The sequence below is a fragment of the Otolemur garnettii genome, unplaced genomic scaffold (genome assembly GCF_000181295.1).
Source record: "Otolemur garnettii isolate 467f Iridium unplaced genomic scaffold, OtoGar3 scaffold00185, whole genome shotgun sequence".
Lineage (NCBI taxonomy): Eukaryota > Metazoa > Chordata > Mammalia > Primates > Galagidae > Otolemur > Otolemur garnettii.
In genome coordinates, this window is record NW_003852580.1 from 1,191,382 (window position 1) to 1,211,423 (window position 20,042).

At 48.7% G+C, this 20,042-nt stretch overlaps 2 protein-coding genes across 6 annotated transcripts in view; one reads left to right on the top strand and one right to left on the bottom strand.

Moving 5' to 3' along the window:
• Nucleotides 1–2,517, top strand: part of MAP1LC3B (microtubule associated protein 1 light chain 3 beta) — a 12,498-nt gene extending 9,981 nt beyond the window's left edge. Inside the window, exon 4 of the mRNA XM_003800793.3 lies at nt 768–2,517. Within this exon, the coding sequence (XP_003800841.1) occupies nt 768–942 (175 nt within the window). The 3' untranslated portion in view covers nt 943–2,517. The remainder of the gene's footprint in view (nt 1–767) is intronic.
• A 1,371-nt stretch (nt 2,518–3,888) lies between these two features.
• The window catches only part of ZCCHC14 (zinc finger CCHC-type containing 14), a 72,372-nt gene continuing 56,218 nt past the window's right edge, over nt 3,889–20,042 (bottom strand). Inside the window, exons 5-14 of one of the 5 annotated variants that reach the window (XR_002770822.1) lie at nt 17,816–17,925; nt 16,823–16,917; nt 16,683–16,737; nt 14,849–15,131; nt 11,968–12,059; nt 11,552–11,697; nt 10,661–10,801; nt 9,121–10,581; nt 6,734–8,022; nt 3,889–6,224 (exon numbers count right to left, since the gene is read on the bottom strand). Coding sequence is in view for 4 of the 5 variants with exons in the window: in XM_023507522.1 (XP_023363290.1) it covers nt 9,059–10,581; nt 10,661–10,801; nt 11,552–11,697; nt 11,968–12,059; nt 14,849–15,131; nt 16,683–16,737; nt 16,823–16,917; nt 17,816–17,925 (2,445 nt within the window). In the remaining variant the exon portion in view is untranslated. Of the gene's footprint in view, nt 8,023–9,008; nt 10,582–10,660; nt 10,802–11,551; nt 11,698–11,967; nt 12,060–14,848; nt 15,132–16,682; nt 16,738–16,822; nt 16,918–17,815; nt 17,926–20,042 lie in introns of those variants that run through there. The other 4 variants (XM_023507525.1, XM_023507523.1, XM_023507524.1 and 1 more) reach the window with 4 other exon arrangements.

The following is a 20,042-nucleotide window of genomic DNA, read 5'->3' on the forward strand; positions in this document are numbered from 1 at the left end:
TTTTTTTTTTTTTTTGCTGGGGCTGGGTTCAAACCCACCTCCTCTGGCACATGGGCCTAGTGCCCCACTCCTTTGAGCCACAAGCGCTGCCCAATGACACAATTTATTGAAGTTTTGTACAGCACAAGTAGTAAAAGAGGACATGGACTCAAGTGTGATGGCCGTGATCACCTGCATGGGCGTGTCATAGGATAGTTTGTAAATTATAGTTTGAACTGTTTTTGTCACATTCGACCCTGGCTATTCAGACAGTGTACTAGTTTAAAACGAGTCTCAGGAATACAGTGAGAATCTTTCAGTGATTATAGCTGATATCAAAAACGTCAGTTCATAGAAAATGTCTTTATGAGAAATACTACATTTGGTGTTTACAAAATAGCGGTATTTTGGTCCGGTGTGGTGGCTCACACCTAGAATCTCAGCACTCTGGGAGGCTGAGGCAGGTGGACTGCCTAAGCTCACAGGTTCAAGACCAGCTTGAGCCAGAGCAAGGCCTCATCTCTAAAAACAGCCAGGCATTGTGGCGGGCACCTGTAGTTCCACCTACTTGGGAGGCTGAGGCAGGAGAATCACTTGAGTCCAAGAGGCAGAGGTTGCTGTGAGCTGTGATGCCACGGCACTCTACCCAGGGTGACAAAATGGGAGACTGTGTCTCCAAAAAAAAAAAAAATAGCAGTCTTTTATCAACCAGAGTCGGCAATAAGGGTGCACATGCTCCGTACTCACTGTGCTGACGCGTGGTGTTTCTTCATGTTGTCTTTCGATAGAAGGCGCTTACAGCTCAGCGCTAACCAAGCCTTCTTCCTCCTGGTGAACGGACACAGCATGGTGAGCGTCTCCACACCCATCTCCGAGGTGTATGAGAGCGAGAAAGATGAAGACGGGTTCCTGTACATGGTGTATGCCTCCCAGGAAACATTCGGGATGAGACTGGCAGTGTAAGGCCAGAAAAATAAGTCGATTCTAGAACTTTTTATACCCTTACCAAGGAAAAAAAGGGATGTTACCAACTGAAATTGATCAGTTCACCTAATCACAGATCATTAAAACAGTAGTTTCCCCACCTCCTAGTTTTAGGAAGTTGTTTTTGTAAAACTGAGCTCCAAGTGAGCACATTCAGGCTTCAGAAAACTATGTCACTTAACCTAGTCTATCTTGTTTTCAAATCTTAGAAGTTTAAAAATAAAATACTTTGCATTCTAAATTGCCAAAAAAAAAAAAAAAAACCCTGCAAGTTATTTTAATGCTCCTCCCCCTCCCCCCATAGGAACTTTCAATTTGAGCAATAATTCAAAGGCGTTCAGAGACACTGAGTTTTCTCTTTAGAATCCCAGAACCTGCTACCTTTTTTACAGAAAGGTTTCTACTCAACTCTTGAAATCTTCCTAGAGGATCTTTAGGCCTAATTTGTCAACCATAGTCCCCCCAAAACACATTTACTGTAATAGTTGGCACCAAAACAGCGTAAGTAGGATGGCAAGAAAACACCTGCTCAGGGTTCCTGATTCCTTAGCAGAAGCGTACCACAAGTCCACATTCCTTGGACAGCTGAGAAAACCGCTCAGTAGCAACCAGAATAATTTATAATTTTGATCTAGTTTTTTAGCAGGCCCCAGAGAAAGAGTGGTATGTCTCCTTTTGGATTTTCTCTTAAGAGCTCAAACTAGTGCTGAGTTGGTAAATAAACAAGTGGTTGTACCAGCGTCATCTTTTAGGGCAGTGGCAGAAACTACAGAATAAGAAAATTGAAAGCATTAAAACTCAGAGGGACTCCTGCCTTTTTGCTTTAAAGCTGTAGGTGATCTATATTTTTTATGTTGAAGGTATAACTATGATGTTATTAAAAGGTTTTCATATTTTTAAAAGTAGTTCAGTTATCATTTAGGTCAAACCACCATCAGAATTCTCCCACTGTAAGTGCATGTTGGCTGTGGAGAACACACAGCAAGAAGAAACGCGTGCTCCGTAAACACATCTACAGGGATGTCGCCATCGTCCAGGTCCAGCCTGGGTGGCCAGTGCTTCTTGTACCTGCACGGGCTTCGCTGTTCACTGCTTTCTTTGGAGTATCATGGGAAGATCACGGTGATGCCACCGAGACATGTAGCAGGCCACAGCTCACCCCTGTGTGTGGAATACCTGTGTCTGTTAACTTACTGTAACGGAGGGAAAAGCCAGAGTCCTCACCTGCACCTTCAACTGGTCTTTAAAGGGGTTCCCATCACCTGCCGCCCCCCATGTGCATGTGTCCACTTGGCTCACTTCCAGTATCTGTATCTTATATCCTGTGAGTTCTCAGCAGGCTTGTCTTTGGATTGTATACATTCTATCTTACATTCTTGTAACTATTGTGTGATCTGTAAAATTTCTATAAGAAATACTGCTTTAAAAAAATGCCACATGAGGGGGGTGTATGTGTGTGACCTGTATCCCACTTTAGCAGGTGGTCACTTTATAGGATCTTAATAAGTACATTTTTAATGAACTGAGGTGAATAAAGGCACAATTAAAAACTCATGAAAGCTTAATTTAATGACATCAGCGTTTGTGACTACAGAGCCCACATATTGTTGGGTCTCTCCGAAGTCAAGCAGCTCACTGTCTTCCCAACAAGGGCCCTCCAGGCACACCTAGTTCTGAGGACTTCAGCCCATCAGTGGCCCTTCCTCACCTGCCACCTGGTCTTGCCTTTGCAAACTGAATTCTTTAGAAATTATGGACATGCTACAAAGTGAGGATCTATGTAGGACCCAGGTGTTTCCCTAAACCAACCACCACCAGAGTGGAACACCCACAGAGTACTGGGAGGGCTACAGGTGCCATGGACATGAGCCACCAGCAGCAGGTGAAGACAGGAGACGGGACCAAACCCACACTTCAGTAATCACTTAAGCATTTGTAGAACTACAAACACACAAAGGCGTGAGCAGAGGAACTGCTGTGCTCCCAAGTCAGTGCTTAAGAGCAGCTCACGTGTTCCCCTACCCATCTCCAGAACACCATCAAGACAGTCTGATGAACTGGAGGGTCGCCAGCAGTGCTGTCTCCCCACAACCCTTACCTGGCATTGCCAGAGCACACACGCCTGTCATCACTCTCCTAAACCCAGAAAGACCTGTGCATGGTCCTTTATCACAGTTACTGGATGGCTCCAGGTAGCAGCCATGTCACCCCCTCTGTAGCAGGCCTGCTCCCACTCAGGGCAGTGCCACATCCCCAAGGTGTCTGCAATCTCATAGTGCCACTTTGAATTTTATGCAAACACAAGCAAAACATCTTTAACCCCAAATCAAGAGTTTTGTCTTTGTCCTTAACAAGGACATTTTTTCAAAGTAGGAAACTTGATAGAAAATGGATGGATTTGACTGGGCACAGTGGCTCAGGCCTGTAATCCCAGCACTCTGGGAGGCAGAGGTGGGTGGATTGCTTGAGTTCATGAGTTCCGGACCAGCCCGAGCAAGAGTGAGACTCCATCTCTACTAAAAATAGACAATCTAAGACAAGGGCACTGGCCACGTAACACCTACGGTGGTGGGTTCAAGCCCGGCCCAGGCCAGCTAAACAACTGCAACAAAATAATTGCTGGATGTTGTGGCAGGCACCTGTAGTCCCAGATACTTGGGAGGCTGAGGCAAGAGAATGGCTTAAGCCCAAGAATTTGAGGTTGCTGTGAGCTGTGATGCCACCGCACTCTAGTGATACTGAGTGCAACAGCTTGAGGCTGTCTCCAAAAAAAAAAAAGGATGGATTTAAGACCAGCTATTCCTTCTGTAAACCTGGGAAGTAGGTAGAAGAGCTGAACCCCTAGTTTTGGGGGGGGTGAGATTATAATTGAAAAGACCTGTGCTTTGTGTTCTGAAACAAAGACCTAATAAAGTCAGTGACTGAGCCTTTTTTTAAATTTTTATTTTCAGTACATTAAATTTACTCATAAAAACATTCTAAAAATGTACAATTTTTCCTTTTTAACAAAGTATAATAAAACATAAAAACCCCAAAAACAGAATACTTGACATTTACAATTCAAAATCAAATTAGCAGAATATTAAATATTTACAAAACTATATCTTTTAAAAATATTTATAAAGTTACATGCAATTTTGTAGAATTGACAAAAGAATGGCTCAAAAATGGGAAAATTTTCCTTCATTCCTAAAAAGAAAACATGTCCAATAGAAGCTATGAAGACTCTTGAGTACACAGGTTCAGATTCGGTACCAAAGCCTCATCTTTTTGTGCACATGAGAACTCACACGTGTGCGAGGGCTGTCACCACACGTGCGGCTGCAGCGGGACTGAAGGTCACTGCTCCCCTCCCTTGGTGAACAGTGCAGCAGTGCTGACCTTTGGCCTCAACCAGCACAGTATATGGTTTTCTAGAATATTGCGAGTATTGATTAAAGATGCTCACTTCCATTCAGACCCCCTCTTCAGAACCCATGGCTTTAAATGTCACCTGACTCGTTCTTTGGGAGTCACCCGCACTTTGGAAAGGACAGCAGATCCCCCTCAGGTTGCACAGGACCCTTGTCTAGGGCAGAGGGTCGAGTTGAGCAGGGGGTGGTGTCCCTCACCTCACAGCCTTGAAGACCTCAGTTACCAGGGTGGACAGGTGAGGCATAAAACAATACTGGGAAGCAGGGAGGAGGACGAGAAACAACAGGGGTCAAGGCAGCTGCCCAGTTCCCGTCCAGCAAGTGCCCATGAGCAGCACTGGAGAGTGGGCATGTGGAGTCTGGTCCAGCCTGTGCTCAGGTGTGAGCCACAGGACAGCTGGGTGATGTTCAGGCACAGTCACCACCACCTCCCGCGTGCTGCAGTGCAGAGTGTGTAGTGTAAACTAACTACTGTTTCTGTAATAGACGACCTAGGATTCTAAATACTGAACTCAAGTACGGAACCTACTAACTACTTATTAACAAGCTGACTCCTGAATCTTTTTGGAGATGATGCTGGTTATTTTTATTACCCAATCACATATGTGTGTATTCAAGAAAATGTCTTTAAGTGCTAGCTCCCATCTCCTCAGTGCTCTTGGCAATCAGGAGTTCTAATGTTAAACACTTACCAACTGTCAATATTACTATGAAAAAAATAGAAAGAGGGTAGAAAATTGACTGTTTCATTTAAAAAATAAAATTAAAAATTAAATAGTTGCTTTATCCCAACACTATCCTCCCCCCATCTCTGCATTCCATTTTCCCCACTCTTGGAGATCAAAAATGGTGTTACTATCTGATAGACTGCAAAGAGCAAAGGAGCGATGGGCGCCACAGCCAGCTGGTCGCTAAAGCGTCTGAAACTGAGACCACAAGTTGAGGAAAATGACTTTAGTACTTGAAAGGGTCAGCGTGTTCTGTGTTTTCTAACTGATGAGAAAGTCTTCTGACAAAATGCAAGGTGTTCTTTAGGCTCACTGACCTTGGTTGCTTTTGGAGAGGAATTCATCAGAGAAAAGAAGTGCTAGCAATAATCAAGTCCAAGTGTGTGGCTCCCTTAGGAAGAGGTCTCGTGGCCTGGTGGCTGAGTTTTCTGTACCGTGTAACTCATTTATGTCTCACAATTCTCAACTCTGAATGGCCTTACGGGAGACGTCACACTCTACACACGTCAAAGACAACTGGAAATTTCCCAAAGACCTCTGATGGCCGGAGCACAGCCACCCAACGTCAGAACTTATTTACCTCAACTCTGTCATACTTCAAACTGAAATTTCTATTTTAACTTTTTGTTGTATTTAAGGTTAACCTCAAATATTAATCAAAATAGTTATAAGGGTAACAACAGATACTTTCAGTCCCCTATACTGACCACTACAACAAAAATTTTAAGTGATTTTCTTCTTGTTGTGAGACAGTTTTCAACAATTTCAGTGTGTTGAAATAGGATTTATTTAAAATATTTCTTTGTTTAAAAAAACCAAAAAGCTTAAAAGTTTGGCTTTCAGCACATATGTAGGCCACCATCACGGCCGTCAGAAATAGTAAAACCGTAAACATCAATGAACACTCTTAAGTTTTCCTTCAACACAATATGACACGGTCCAGTCTAGTTCTCTTTAAGGCAAAGTTGTGTCAGTTCTCATATTTTGACATTTTGTAGTGTTTGTAATTTAAGAGAGCAACATAACGTTCCCCAAACGGCTGCTGTAGTGTGCATCACCATTACCTCAAAGCTGTAACACTGGATACCAGGAACAGAGAGGACACGGAGGTCTGTCAATTCTGCATTGCATAGAAATAAAACTTAACTGAAACAAAACTAAAACTCTACTAAAAAGCCTTCCATAGTAAAATGTTAACTTTCCCATTTCGTTTCCATTATGTCAAGAACCGAACCTCCAAGTCTGAAACCTCACATTCTAGGGCAGTGGTTCTCAACCTTCCTAATGCCGTGGCCCTTTAATACAGTTCCTGTGGGTCACGACCCACAGGTTGAGAACCGCTGTTCTAGGGTATTCTTATGATTGATACCTATGTCCCATGAAGCTGATTGTCCCATTTTAAGAATGGCCTGAATACTATAATTATTTTTAAAGTAAATATTTAACTGGAAAGTTCCTAGCAAGACCTTACCAATCGATATTTTAATATTGAAGGCTTTAGCATTTTAAGTATTACTTTTGTAAAGAATTCCCTTTAACCTTGAAGATTTAAGTCCCTAAATTTCAGATGAAAATGCTTTTGTTTCAGTGGGCTGAAATATAGAGAGACAGTGAAGGTTTATTTCCTACCTTACAAAAACCAGACTTGTACAGATCTCGTGGCTCTGTCTCCTGTGTGTGGCCTCTTCCAGAGTCCTACCACTTCTATTGAAGATTTCCAGGTAATTTTTAACGGAATTAACTATCAATACACAGCTTAATACAAAAGAAGTTGACAGGAGAAAATTCCCCATCTTTTGCTCATAAATGATAGGACCATGTCACTGCTGAAATGTCTGTCTCAGGTGTGAATCCATTAGCAGTAAGCCTTGGGGCTGGGGGTTCTTGGGGAGCTCATGAGATAAAAAGCAACTTGCAAACTCTGCCAAGGATGTGCAGCATCCCTCACAGCCAAGTCACACAGCCGCGCTGTCACCCTGTCCCTGCAAGAGTTCGGTCTTAGTGGAAGATATCAGGGCTCAAAGACACTGGACGGCTGGGAAGGAAGGTATTCTCAAAGCTTTGACGACTATGGATTCTCTGGGACTTGGACCCTTGGAAATTAAGTTGTTGCGAGTAAACTATTTCTATTTAATAATGTAGTTTTAATTTATTTGCAGAAAAAAATTAAAAACCTGGAACTGCTGTTAAGTGTTTGCAGGAGGGAAGGAAATACTAAAATCTCTGTTGTGTACTAAGTCGAGGAGCCTGCTGGTGCCGACTCTATGTGGTTATCTGAGTCTCTTGCACTGACTGGTCTCAGAGGAGTTTGTCTCCCAGAACTGCAGAGATTTGCATCAGGTTACATTCTTCTGTAGTGCAATCCTTAAAATCCCAGAGATTAGTGCCTAACCACTTTAGGAAAAAAACAAAACAAAACAAAGTTGACGATATCCCTAACCCAGGGGTGTCAAGAGTCCGATGGGTGGAACTCCACTTGGAGAACTCCAACCTCCAGTTCTCGATTCAGATCACGCACGCGTAGCTGCCCTGGAATTATATGTGAGCCTAGAAGGACCAGCGACGGCAATGCTCTTCAGGAGACGGGAGGTCTCTCTGCATTGCAACCGAAGTGCAGACGGCCAACTCCACCACCATGGAGATACCCACTAGGCAAGTCCTGACATCAAGCTCCAATCTAGGATTTTGGCAATAAAATCGAGTTTGATGTACGTCTATGCTAGATTTCCTATCCAGTCTAGTAAAGTAAAGCACCTTTGGATTAAAAATGTTAAGCTCAACAGCAACTAGACTTCTCAGTTTTGTGTTTAATTTTCTTTATGTCTCCATGGCTTAATAATGTTCTGTTGCCAGAGAAAAATATCAATCTGTGGAGTCCAGACTTTCTGCTGGAGGGGCATATTTCAACCTAAAAGTACCTAGAGAGAGGAGGGAAAAAGAGGTCAAATTTGAATCACTGTAGAATCACCACCAATCACCAATCTGTCCCATCATTTCCAGAGTCACTGGTCAAGACTCTGACACAAAAAACCTAGACCATCTGGTCTGACCAGTCCCCCTGCCCCCCTCCCACTGGACGTTAACTAAGTTTATAAAATCAGACCTGGGATGAAATGTCTTAATAAAAAAGTCACCAACCCACTTCTTTATTCTTTAGGAGCTCTTCTCTGGGAGTCTGGTCTGACACATACCCCCTGTGCCTCAGGCTGCCACCCCCTCTCTGAAGGCTCACCACCCCGACCCGCAGTGAGACCTACTGAGTCCGAGAGTGACGGTACACAGGCAGGCCTGGGCAGCACACATCTGCCTCGGCCCTCAGAAGTTACCAGAGTTCTACAAGGATCCGAGCAACTTTTCAAGGCTGCACAGGGAATAGTCAGAGTCGGGACCAGCTTTCTCAATCCCCAGTTTAATCTTTCCAGAACAAACAGCAAGAATAAACCTATTGTAGTTAAGTACAGCAGATATACACTTAAGTATGGCTAGAAGATGACAAAAAAGAGTGGAAGGGAATTCAAAAGGACAGGAAGGAAAGGACACGAAAGTGGCCTGCGTGTACACACTGGCGGGCACCACGGCGAGGGCTGGGGCACCGGGTCCAGGGTGCCACCCCAGGCCCTGGACTGACCTCACAGCCTGCCCTCTCACCTTGGGCTGGGGCTGGCACCAAACCCCTCATACCTGCGCCTGTGGGCACAAGCCTCTAGGTTAATCACCTCCTAGAATGAGGAGTCGTCTCAAATCACAGAGTCTACAACCACAGTAACCGTTTTGGGGACTTCACAGGTTATCTTTAAGATTCCCATGCTGTTTCAAAGAGCATTCGAAAAATTATTAATTGCTTCAAAAAGAAAATAATTTACTATTATTTTCATAAAAACCAAGCATTTGAGAAAAAATTAACAAAATAAAACAAAAAAACCCCAAGTATTTGTGTGTTTCTCCCGCGGGAGCCTAGCCGGGCGCGGAGCATGCGAGGCAGGGCCCGCCGGGGCCGGGCCGAGGCGCGCCATTACCTTGCCGGTTGAAGTCCATGGACGGCTGCTTGCAGTCCTGCGCGCGGTGCCCGGTGGCCCCGCAGTTGTAACAAGACAGATTCCCACTCTTTTTGTGACTTGAACCATTGCTACTCCCCACCAGTCCTTGGGCTTGGTAGACCCCCGCTGTCCCCGCCATGAAGTTCTGCATGGGCGGCACCGGGAACGTGGACTGCCCACCCAGCACGGGCTCGGGGGTCCCGCTGCCGCTGTAGGGCGCGTGCACCACAGGGAAGGTGGACCCGCCGCCGTACTGCTGGGCGCCCACGTAGCCACTGCCGCACACAGGGCTGAAGGGCAGGAATGGAAAGGGGAACACGGACGGCCCCGAGAACGGGTGCTGGAAGTAGCTGGCGTAGCTGACTGTCAGGCCGCTGGAGCCACAGCTGCCGCTGCAGCCGCACGATGTGCACACAACACAGCCCGGCGGGGGCGGCGCGGGCTGCGGGGGCGGCGCGGGCTGCTGATGGTGGTGGTGGTGGTGGTGATTGGGGTTGGAGGCGGGAATGTTTCCTGTGGAGGCGCCGCTGCCACTGCTGCTGTAGAAACTGCTTTCCGGGACGGAGGACAGCGCAGGGCTGGAGCTGGGGGCCGGGCAGCTGGGCAGCGTGGCCATGTTCGCGAAGGAAGTGGCGGGGAGGCTGCTGGGGGAGGCGGTGCTGCTGCTGGCGCAGAAGCCGCCCTGCAGCGGGCCCACGGGCATGCTGCTTACCGCAGAAAAGGCAACTTTGGTGTTGGCTGTGTACAGAGCTGTCCGGGGGTTGATTATTGCAGGGGGCACGCTTATCTGCACGTTGTTGGGACAGGACGTTTGCCCAGAAATGGCAGAGTCAGCAGGAACGGAAGGCGACAGCAGCAGTTTGATGGGCGGCCGGGCCGCGTGCAGGACCGAGCTGGGCGTCCCTGGGGCAGCCGTGCTGGTCTCCACCACCAGGGCCGGCTGCTGCGATGTCTTCAGCACCCTGTCCAGTGTGGATGCGTGCACGACTTTGGCCCGGGGACCAAAGGAGACCGTGGGTGACATGGAACTGCTCTCCGAGAGCCCCGAGAGGACCTGCACAGGCTGATGGGGCGTGGGCGGAGGCAGCGCGTCCACCATGGCACCGCCAAAGCTCTTGTCCACCTTCACACTGCTCCTGGGTCCAGACCCTTTGCTCCTCTCCTCTAGAGACAAGAGTGAGTGCATGGAGGACGGGAGCAGCTTCATGTCTGAGCTGCCCCTCTCAGACTTGTGCACAGAACTTAGCATGCGCATGGGCGCCACGTGCGGGGCTGCGCCCATCATCTGCGGGGGCACCGGGTGGTGGCCAGAGGGCGTGGAGCCCGCCTCGTTCTGCACGGGGAGGACCTGGGCCGTGGGTCTGGCGGAACTCGAAGTGAAGTGACTGAGCAGCATCACCGGCTTCTCCTTGTCCGGACCCTCCAAATGAATCTCCACACCTGGAGACGGAAACAGAGCTGAGCGAGCAGAACGAGCGTCACCCCAGGCCGCCCACCCCGCCCATGCTGGCGCCCTTACGTCTGTCGCTCTCCTCTGCACTGTCGGAGCTCTCCTCGCGGGCCTGCACGCCCATCGGGCTGGACGAGGAGCTCGAATACTCGGAGGAGCTGCCTTCCCGGGGCAGCTGGTGCGCGGCTGGCTCAACTTCCACCCGCAGCTCTGCGGAGAAGGCGCGGGCAGGGGCCGTTGGTGAAGCCCCCACCCCCTGCTCAGCGGCCCCGCCCCGCAAGAGGCCCCACCTGGGGGCAGGTGGGGAGTTAGGGACTCAAATGGGCACTGTGACCCTTCAACAGGGCCCAACCCAACCCCAGCAGTGAGGAGCACACAAACCCTGCCTGAACACTGCGCCAGCCCTCTCAGAAGCAACCCTGAAGCACCGCACGACCACCCACCAAGCCGCGCTGTAGCTGCTGGGGGACACCTGGCACCAACAGGCAGTCTTCCCCACCACCCTCACAGGGAAAGACCCAGCCCACCTGACGAGAGGACAGAGCCACTATCACCATGTCCCCTCCCTACTTAGAGGAGAAGGAGAAGGAAAAATGGGTAGTAGATAGAAGGGCACATCCTGGGAGCAGGAGGGTGACAGAACGGGCGGCCTCTGTGGGCAGCACTGCCTTGCACTGGGCCTCTGAGCGCCAACCCTGGGAAGAGGGAGCCTCATCTCACCTCTGCTCACCTCCTGCTCCTCACCACATGGCTTCCAGACCTAAACCTTCTGCCCACACAACTTTAGACAAGTAACCCATCTCCAGCTTCTAACCCACCCTCCCTTCTATTTTTCTACAGCAGAGATTACCAAAGTTAAAGGAAAATAAGTATAAAGACTAAACAATGTAAATGTAAAATTCATGCGATTTGAGGTCTCATTATCACCAAGAGCACACTGCAAAGTGTGGAAGCCCCCACCTGCACAGCAGCCCCCACCTGCCGCATGGCTGGCCCGTCCGGCCTGCACGGGGCCCACGTGGCTGGTGGGGGGCACCCGAGCCACACCGCTGCTGCTGACCAGGGATGGGCCGGAGGGGTTCAAGCACCGTCTCTCTGACTTCTCCCTGTGAAGAGAGCAGTGTGCACAGTGTCACAGTTGTTTAAATTACCCAAAGGAGTCCCCTCAAAATCATTTCAAGGGTGACAAATAATTCTAATTTGTCAAATTCACTACAAAGGGCCTTTCTTGTCCAACCTGGTCACATCTTGTCCTAAGCACGATTATGGATCAGGAGCGGGGTAAGAAGCCACATGGTCACTGATGCTCAACACTCAGTGCCCACCCTAGAAACCGCAACGTCAGACACAGACCCTAAAGACCACTCAGTACTTACTTCTCCAGCTCCAGCTGAGTCTTGAGTTTTTTCTTTGCTCCCATGGTGAGGGACTCAAATTTATTGAGATCTTCTTCAGTAAGGCTCAAAAACTTTCATGGGAGAAACAAATTACAAAGTTACTGAGAAGTAATTAGGACTCTGAAAATGACCAGAGCTTGAATGTATGAACTGACTAGGCATTAGACACCTGGGAATACTTAGCCATTCACTTACTAAATGATTCCGTGTCAACCGTTCTAACTATGAGACTCAGATCCCTCCAGGGGCACTGCAGGCCTACTGCCCCACTGGCTCACCGGGGAACCCACCTGCCCTCCACTCTGTACCAGTCCCAAGCAGGGACATGCTGTATGGGCAGGTGACTTAAGGAACCTTCTGTGACTCTTGCATAAGTCACAGTTTCATCTGCTATCTGCTACAGAGAAGCAATTTATGAGAGCACCTCCCGCCCAACATTCCTTCAGAAGGCAATCCTTTTAGAACCTGCATCCCCAGCAAACAGGATAATCTCCTTATGATGGCTTTTTTCACAAAATTACCATTTTCTTTTTTTAGACACAGAGTCTCACTTTATCACCCATTGTAGAGTGTCATGGTGTCACAGCTCATAGCAATCTCCAGCTCTCGGGCTTAGGCGATTCTCTTGCCTCAGCCTCCCCAGTGGCTGGGACTATAGGCACCCGCCACAACACCTGGCTATTTTTTTGTGGCAGTTTGGCCAGGGCTGGGTTTGAATCACCTTCAGTATATGGGGCCAGCGACCTTACCACTGAGCCACAGGTGCCGCCCCACAAAATTACCATTATTTGGGGGATGACAGCGACTTTATCAGGTAGCAGGTGATCCAGAAAAGTAGACACTGTCCAAACTTAATGGCTACTGACCCACAGACAGGCTTTGGTACGAGCAAATGGATGATATACTAGTTTTCAGATCATCCTGTATTTTATTTTTTTTTTTTTTTTTGAGACAGAGCCTCAAGCTCTCCCCCTGGGTAGAGTGCCATGGCTTCATGCTCACAGCAACCTCCAACTCCTGGGCTCAAGCGAAGTCTCCTGTCTCAGCCTCCCAAGTAGCTGGGACTACAGGTGCCCGCCACAACGCCCGGCTATTTTTTGGTTGCAGCCATTATTGTTGTTTGGCGGCCCGGGCTGGATTCGAACCCGCCACCTTAGGTGTACATGGCTGGCACCTTAGCCGCTTGAGCCACAGGCGCCAAGCCATATTTAGTTATTTTAACTCATACATTAGAATAAAAATTTTTTAACTGATTATAATCAAGATTAATAAAACCCTTTTTGAGACAGAGTCTCACTATGTTGCCCTTGGTAGAGTGCCATGGCATCACAGCTTATAACAACCTCAAATTCTTGGGCTTAAGCAATTCTCTTGCCTCAGCTTCCGAAGTAGCTGAGACCACAGGCGCCCACTACAACATCAGGTTATTTTTGGCTGCAGTCGTCACTGTTGTTTAGTAGGCACAGGCGGGGCTCAAACCCACCAGCCTTGGTGTATGTGGCCAGCGCCCTACTCACTGAGCTACAGAGGCCAAGCCCATTTTTTTTTTCCCCAGACAGGGCCTCACTCTGTTGCAACAGTGTCATCACAGCTTACTCTAGCCTTGAACTCCTAGGCTAAAGTGATCCTCTTGCCTCAGCCTCTTGACTAGCTAGGAATACAGGTGCATATCATGCACAGCTCATGTTTTATGTTTCATAGACATGGGGAGTCTTGCTATGTTGCCCAGGCTAGTCTTGAATTGCTGGACTCAAGTGATCCTCTGGCCTCGGGCTCCCAAAGTGCTGGGATTACATGAGCCACTGCACCCAGCCATAAAATCTCTTTTTAAGAAATCCTAAACAGGCTCGGCGCCTATAGCTCAACCGGCTAAGGCGCCAGCCATGTACACCTAAGGTGGTGGGTTCGAATCCCCAGCCCGGACCCGCCAAACAACAATGACGGCTGCAACCAAAAAATAGCCAGGCGTTGTGGCAGGTGCCTGTGGTCCCAGCTACTTGGGAGGTGGAGGCAGGAGACTCGCTTGAGCCCAGGAGTTGGAGGTTGCTGTGAGCTGTAATGCCATGGCACTCTACCCAGGGGGACAGCTTGAGGCTCTGTCTCAAAAAAAAAAAAAAAGAAATCCTAAACAGAAGTATGTAGCAAAAGCTTGATTTCTAGGTTCAGTTCCGATTTTTTGACAAACCAAACTTTTACATAGATAACAACCACTAAGTCATTTTGACCAGCGGGGACTCAAGAGTTCAAATGCCTCCTGCAGGTTTAATTAGTTTTATTAGTGACATCAAGACTTAAATTCCAGAATTTTTTTAACAGTGGAAAGAATATTTCTCATCAAAATTATCTATTATAAAAAATGATTTTTAAGTAGGACAGCTTGAGAGATGTGCGATCCATCCATTCCTCCAGACACGACCCTTAATCCAGCCAGACCATCAGCGCCACTTGAGTGGGCCAGTGTGTGAGGGTTCATGTAGAACTGGCCTTGCTCAGCCCTCAGGATACACATCAGCTACAGCAAAGGCCGTTTAGGAAGGGAGTGTGGTCTGGAGCACACCGTTCCTATCTCCAGCCGGGCTCCGTGTCCCCCATAGCACAGAGCACCCCACCTGTGAGGACCTGAGCGGTCTGGTCTAGGAAAGCTGTGGTTTACAGTAAGTCCTGTTCCCACGCTGGCTGCAGCCACAGTGCCTTCACAAAGTCCACAATCCCTGGTATGACCAGGCCACATGCCCTGTCCACCCTGACTTCCCGTGTTTTGGAAACCCAACTCAGTTCCTCTGTGAATGAGGTCATTAGAAATATGACTTGAGAAAATCGCCAATTGAATTCTGTACGGCTTATTAAGAAACCAACACACCTTCTCCATAGTGAGCTGCTTAAAGACAGGGTAGTACTTGTGCAAACGCAGTTTCCTCAGCCAATCTAAGATTCCATTCTGCTCCTGGGTCTGAGGGGCCTGCAGACTGGAAGGCATTAGGATGGCAGGCGAGGCGTCCATCTGGGTCCGGTAGGCCAGCGCCGAGCCCGTGCCACCCGTGTGGGAGCAGTGGGGCAAGGTGGGGGCCGAGCCGGCAGGGTGCTGCACGTGGTGCTGGGCTCCACTCTGCGATGACGGGATGCCAGCCACGCCACACACAGGCCTGTGGGACGGGGCAGGCGGAACAGAAAGACTGTGGTTTTCAAAACCGCAGGCTCCACCACAGCCCTCAAGAGGCCTGCAGCCCTACAATGCAGCCACTCTGAGCTCTAGACACAGAGGGCTCTGCCCTCCCACTCCCCGCCATGACAGCCTCCTTCCTCCAGCTGTGGTCTCTGCAAGTGCCTGTGCACAACTGTGCATGTGTGATGTGCACACCCACAGGCATAATGTGTGCACCATGTGTGTACATATCTATAACGCCAGGACTCTGGTAGGCTGCTTAGTTTCTCCTGTTACATTTTTTTGGGGGGATCTTGCTCTGTCACCCAAGTTAGATCACTGTGGCCTCAGCCTTGCTCACAGCAACCTCAGAGTCCTGGGCGCAAGAGATCTTCCTACCTCAGCCTCCCGAGTAGCTGGGATTGCAGGCGCCCACCATGACACCTGGCTAGTTTCCTTTATTTTTAGTAGAAACGGGGTCTTGCTCTTGCTCCAGCTAGTCTCAAACTCCTGGGCTCAGGCAATCCACCCACCTTAGCCTCCCCAGAGTGCTAGGATTACAGGCATGAGCCACTGTGCTTGGACTCTTCTGTTACTTCTAAATCAGGGGATGATATATATGTACTTTTTATAGACAGTCTCTTTGTTGCCCTCTGTAGAGTGCTCTAGCATCACAGCTCACAGCAACCTCTAGCTCCTGGGCCTAGGCGATTCTCTTGCCTTGGCCTCCCAAGTAGCTAGGACCACCAGCGCCTGCCACAATGCCCCACTATTTTTTTGTTGCACTTTGGCCAGGGCCGGGCTGGAACCCGCCACCCGGGTTCCAGACATATAGGACTGGTGCCCCACTCACTGAGTCACACGCACCACCCAATCAGGGGATGATATTAATGCATCAGAAATTAAAACAGACTCCTAAATCTCTAATATTCACATTACTTTCAGAAGACTGAGCCCAGAGAGCACCAGCCAAGTCCCAGGCTCTGTCTTGCTCCCTCCACCCTGCACAGCAAACCCAACACACTCACTGAGAGCTAACTACACAGCAGGCATGGGGGCATCAAAGTCAGCACCCGCCAAGACCCTGCCACCTGAACAGCACTCCACACACAATTATCTGCACTGTGATGGCGGCAGTGTGTCTTTCCCAGCAGACCTCTGTGGTCACAGGACAGCCCATTTTAATGTCAGCTGTCCAGACCAGAAACCTGTTTCTCACGGGAGCTATCACAGTCCTGACAGGCTGAGCACTGGCAGAGCACCCTGCCACCCAGGAGCACAGTCCTGAGCATGTGAAGACCCGGGGTTTGTCAAAGTGAGGCTTTTCAGAAACTCTGGTTTTCTAGGTCCAGGGCATTTTACAGTGAGTGTCCCTGGGAATTCCAGGCCCAGAACTCAGAAAGCCCTTTTGGGGGAAATCATAAATTGGCTTATCTCTACCCAACTTCTCTCTATATATATTATCCAAGGCTGGACTTGAAAATGACTTAACTCTAGGAACATAATTTCTTCATAACTCTGGAATGTTCTGGCTGTACAGAAGACGTCTTACCTGCTAGGCACGCCCATCACGGCACCTACTTTAGAAAGAGAAGGGTTGCCAGGACCTATAAAGTTGAAAATAAATGTTACAAGCATTTTGAGACAATAAAGATATTTTTATTTTCATTTGATCCTGCTTTATAAACTCACTTGGACTTTGAAGCTGTTGGGTAGGAGATGAAGTGCTGAAAAACTTCTTAACATGGTCATTTTTTAATACATGTGAAGGTAGCGAAGCCAAATACCTGGAATGAAGCGGACAATTTCGTTGGTTAAGATGGCATCAGCCAGAGCCACTGGGGAGAAAATACAGCTGTCCATCAAGAGAAGTGTACATCAGAAACAAGATTAAAGTGTTATAGCTTAACATTCTTCCTGCTTTGCTTTAACCCAATTTGGGGTTTCTTTTTGAGACAGAGTTTTGCTCTGTTGCCTAAGCTAGTGTACAGTGTGGCAACCCAGCTCGCAACAACCTCAAACTCCTGCGCTCAAGAGATCCTCCTGCTTCAGCCTCCCAAGTAGCTAGCCCTACAGATGGCCACCACCACACCAGGGTAGTTTTTCTATTTTTAGAAGAGATGGGATTTTGCTTTTGCCCGGGCTGGCTTCAAGTTCCTGACCTCAAGCAATCCTTCTGCCTCAGCTTCCCAGAGTGCTAGGGTTGCAGGCCACTGCTCAGCCTAATTCTAACTCTTTTTATGATTCATCTAGCTTCCACAGTGCCCCGTCCCTGCCCTTTGTTTGCAGACCCAGTGTGCCATGCTGCTGTGGGCCCCACATGCCAGGATGCCAGACAGAAAGTTCTCAGGAGATGCTCATCGAGCACTAGAGTCTTAACCCACAACAGTCTTAATTTTCACTTTAGAACACAAACAGCAATTCAGTATTATCATGGAAGACTTTCACAATTATATTAAATGATGCCAAATACTTTGAAATTCCTTTCCCATTACCTCAAAACCATCCTTAGGTTATCAAAATCTTTTAAATTCTCTATAACTGATGAAAATCCCTCAACACAAAGCAGAGACCCAAACCACGCCCACCCAGGGAACCAGGACAGTCAACCGTGGGACCTGCTACCCCTGCCTGCATCACAGGTGGCCTGGAGTGTGCAGCCCCCAGCCCGGGGAGGAGCCTTACCTCAGGCCCGATTCCAGACCCATGTGGTTTCGCTCCACATAAAACGAATCTGGGCCCGCTAAGCAAGGAATGAGCTTCTCCAAATTCTCTTCAGGGTGGAGCTGAGACAACTGAAAGAGAAGAGACAGAGAAGACATGTCAAAGCCACTTCATACCAGCAGACTTCCTTTAGTTAAGAAAACCTTGGGCAGGCAGGTATGTGACAGTGACAGCTGTGGCTCTGGTGTAATTTATACCATTCTAGTAGCTTTTCCAGGGTTCTACATGTACTAAGGATGTGGAAACCACACAAAAGCATCGTGCCCACTGCGCTGTCAGGAACAGTTCAATAATCTGCATGCTCTTAACCCCTCAGAGCCACCAGCGTGTAGCCAGGCCACCACGCGAACTGCATTTCCAACAGGACCCACCCTCTAAGGAGACAGGACCTGTCAACAGTCTTGACGGTGGCATGAAGATGAGGTAGTCACCACACAGGCAGGCCAGAAGAGGTGGGCTTGAGTAGGCCAAACTGCTAAAGGCCCCAGGGCTAGCATGTCCACTGGCCAGAAGCCCTGGACAGGGGGAGATACCCTTTTCCCCAAGAGGAGTGCAGAGAAGCCTGCATGATGGTGGCCCCTGAGGACCAGGTACAAAGCCCTGCGTGTTTTCCTGGATACCTCTCTGAATCCAACGCACAAGAACTGCTTCTGCTTCTGGTCGTAGAGCCTATGCAAAAGTCTCCAGTTTCTGGGGAGTAAAACAGAGGCAGTACTTCCCCACGTCAGGGGAAGGCCCAGGCTCAAAGGTCCTGCCCAGGCGGATGTTGGGCTGGCAGAGGGAAGGACAATACCCCTGCTTCTGTCACAAGTCCAACCCCCCCAGGAAGGGGCAGAAAGAGTAGAGAGACCTCTCTGTGCCACAGGCACACAGGACCGCTGGAAACTTGGAGTCAGCAAGACCACTGAGCATGCCCTCCGGGCTCAGCCAGCAGCCCCCTTCCCTGGAGGCGCCTGAGGGGAACGGGGGTAAGAGCACAACCCTGAGCAGCTCCGCAGCCCAGAATGACTCCAGGGTCCTGCTAAGGGCCTGTGCAAGAGGCACTCCCTTTCCAGGCACAAGCACTGGAGGGCTACAGTCTTCCAGAGATGACATCTAACATTCAATAAAAATCTGCAGGACATAAAAAAATAAATAAATATAAACAAAACCTGCAAGACACACAAAAAAGTAAAGTGGGAAAAACTGCTGTCCAGTGACAGAGCAATCATTAGAACCAGACTCAGAAACAGCCCAGAAGCTGAAACTATCAGACAGCCGCTTTCAAAAATAACAGTGATTAACACATTAAAGGATCAAGTCAGAAAGATGACAGCACACGTGAAGACAAGGAAACACTCCTGGGAGGCATGGCCAGTGGGAAACCAGGGAGGAGTCAGTCAGTAAGATCCTGGTGCCAGACAGGAGGAATTCAGCACAGCCCACAGACTCGTCAGCAGCTGGGCAGCGCAGAGGGGAAAAGCATTAGCCGATGTGCACACAGGGCAACAAAAATCATCAGCATTGAAAACAGAGTAAAAAGAGAAAAACAAAAAGGCACTGCAGAGCTGCAGACAATACCAGAGGCCTAAGACACACAAACCAGAGTCTCCAAAGAACGCGGGCAGAAAAAACGTGTGAAGAGATAATAGACAAGAATTTTCCAAAATTAATGCAAGACAACAAACCAGGCACCGAAGAAGGTCACAGAACCCCAAACAGTGTAAACATCAGTGGTGGGGTCACCCAGACGAAGACCCAGGCAAGTTGGTCAAAGCTCCAGCTGACTGGTGCGTCACACAGAATGAGAAGCTCAGCAAAGAGAGGAAGTTTAGTGGTCTAAACATTTACAGAGGAAAAAGTAAATTCCTGGGGGCATTAGCAACCCACAGCACGCATGTGGTGTTCCCAAGGCCTAGCAGGCCAAAACAGTCAGCAGCATCAAACATCTTCTGTCCAAGCTGTAAAGACAGGGCCTGTCCCCTGCATGTTCCCTATAGGAATCTGTCCTTGATTTCAAAAGGAGAATGTGAGACTCGCTCTAGGGCCACTTAAACATATCAACCAAGGCGACGATTCAGGTGTGTGACTGTGGTTTAGGCAGTGGCTCACTGCTGTAGCATAGGCCAGCAAGCTTGAAAACAGGTAAACACACGTGCAGGGATGTGTACACGGCCATGTGTAGGGGTGTGCGTGTACACGGCCACAT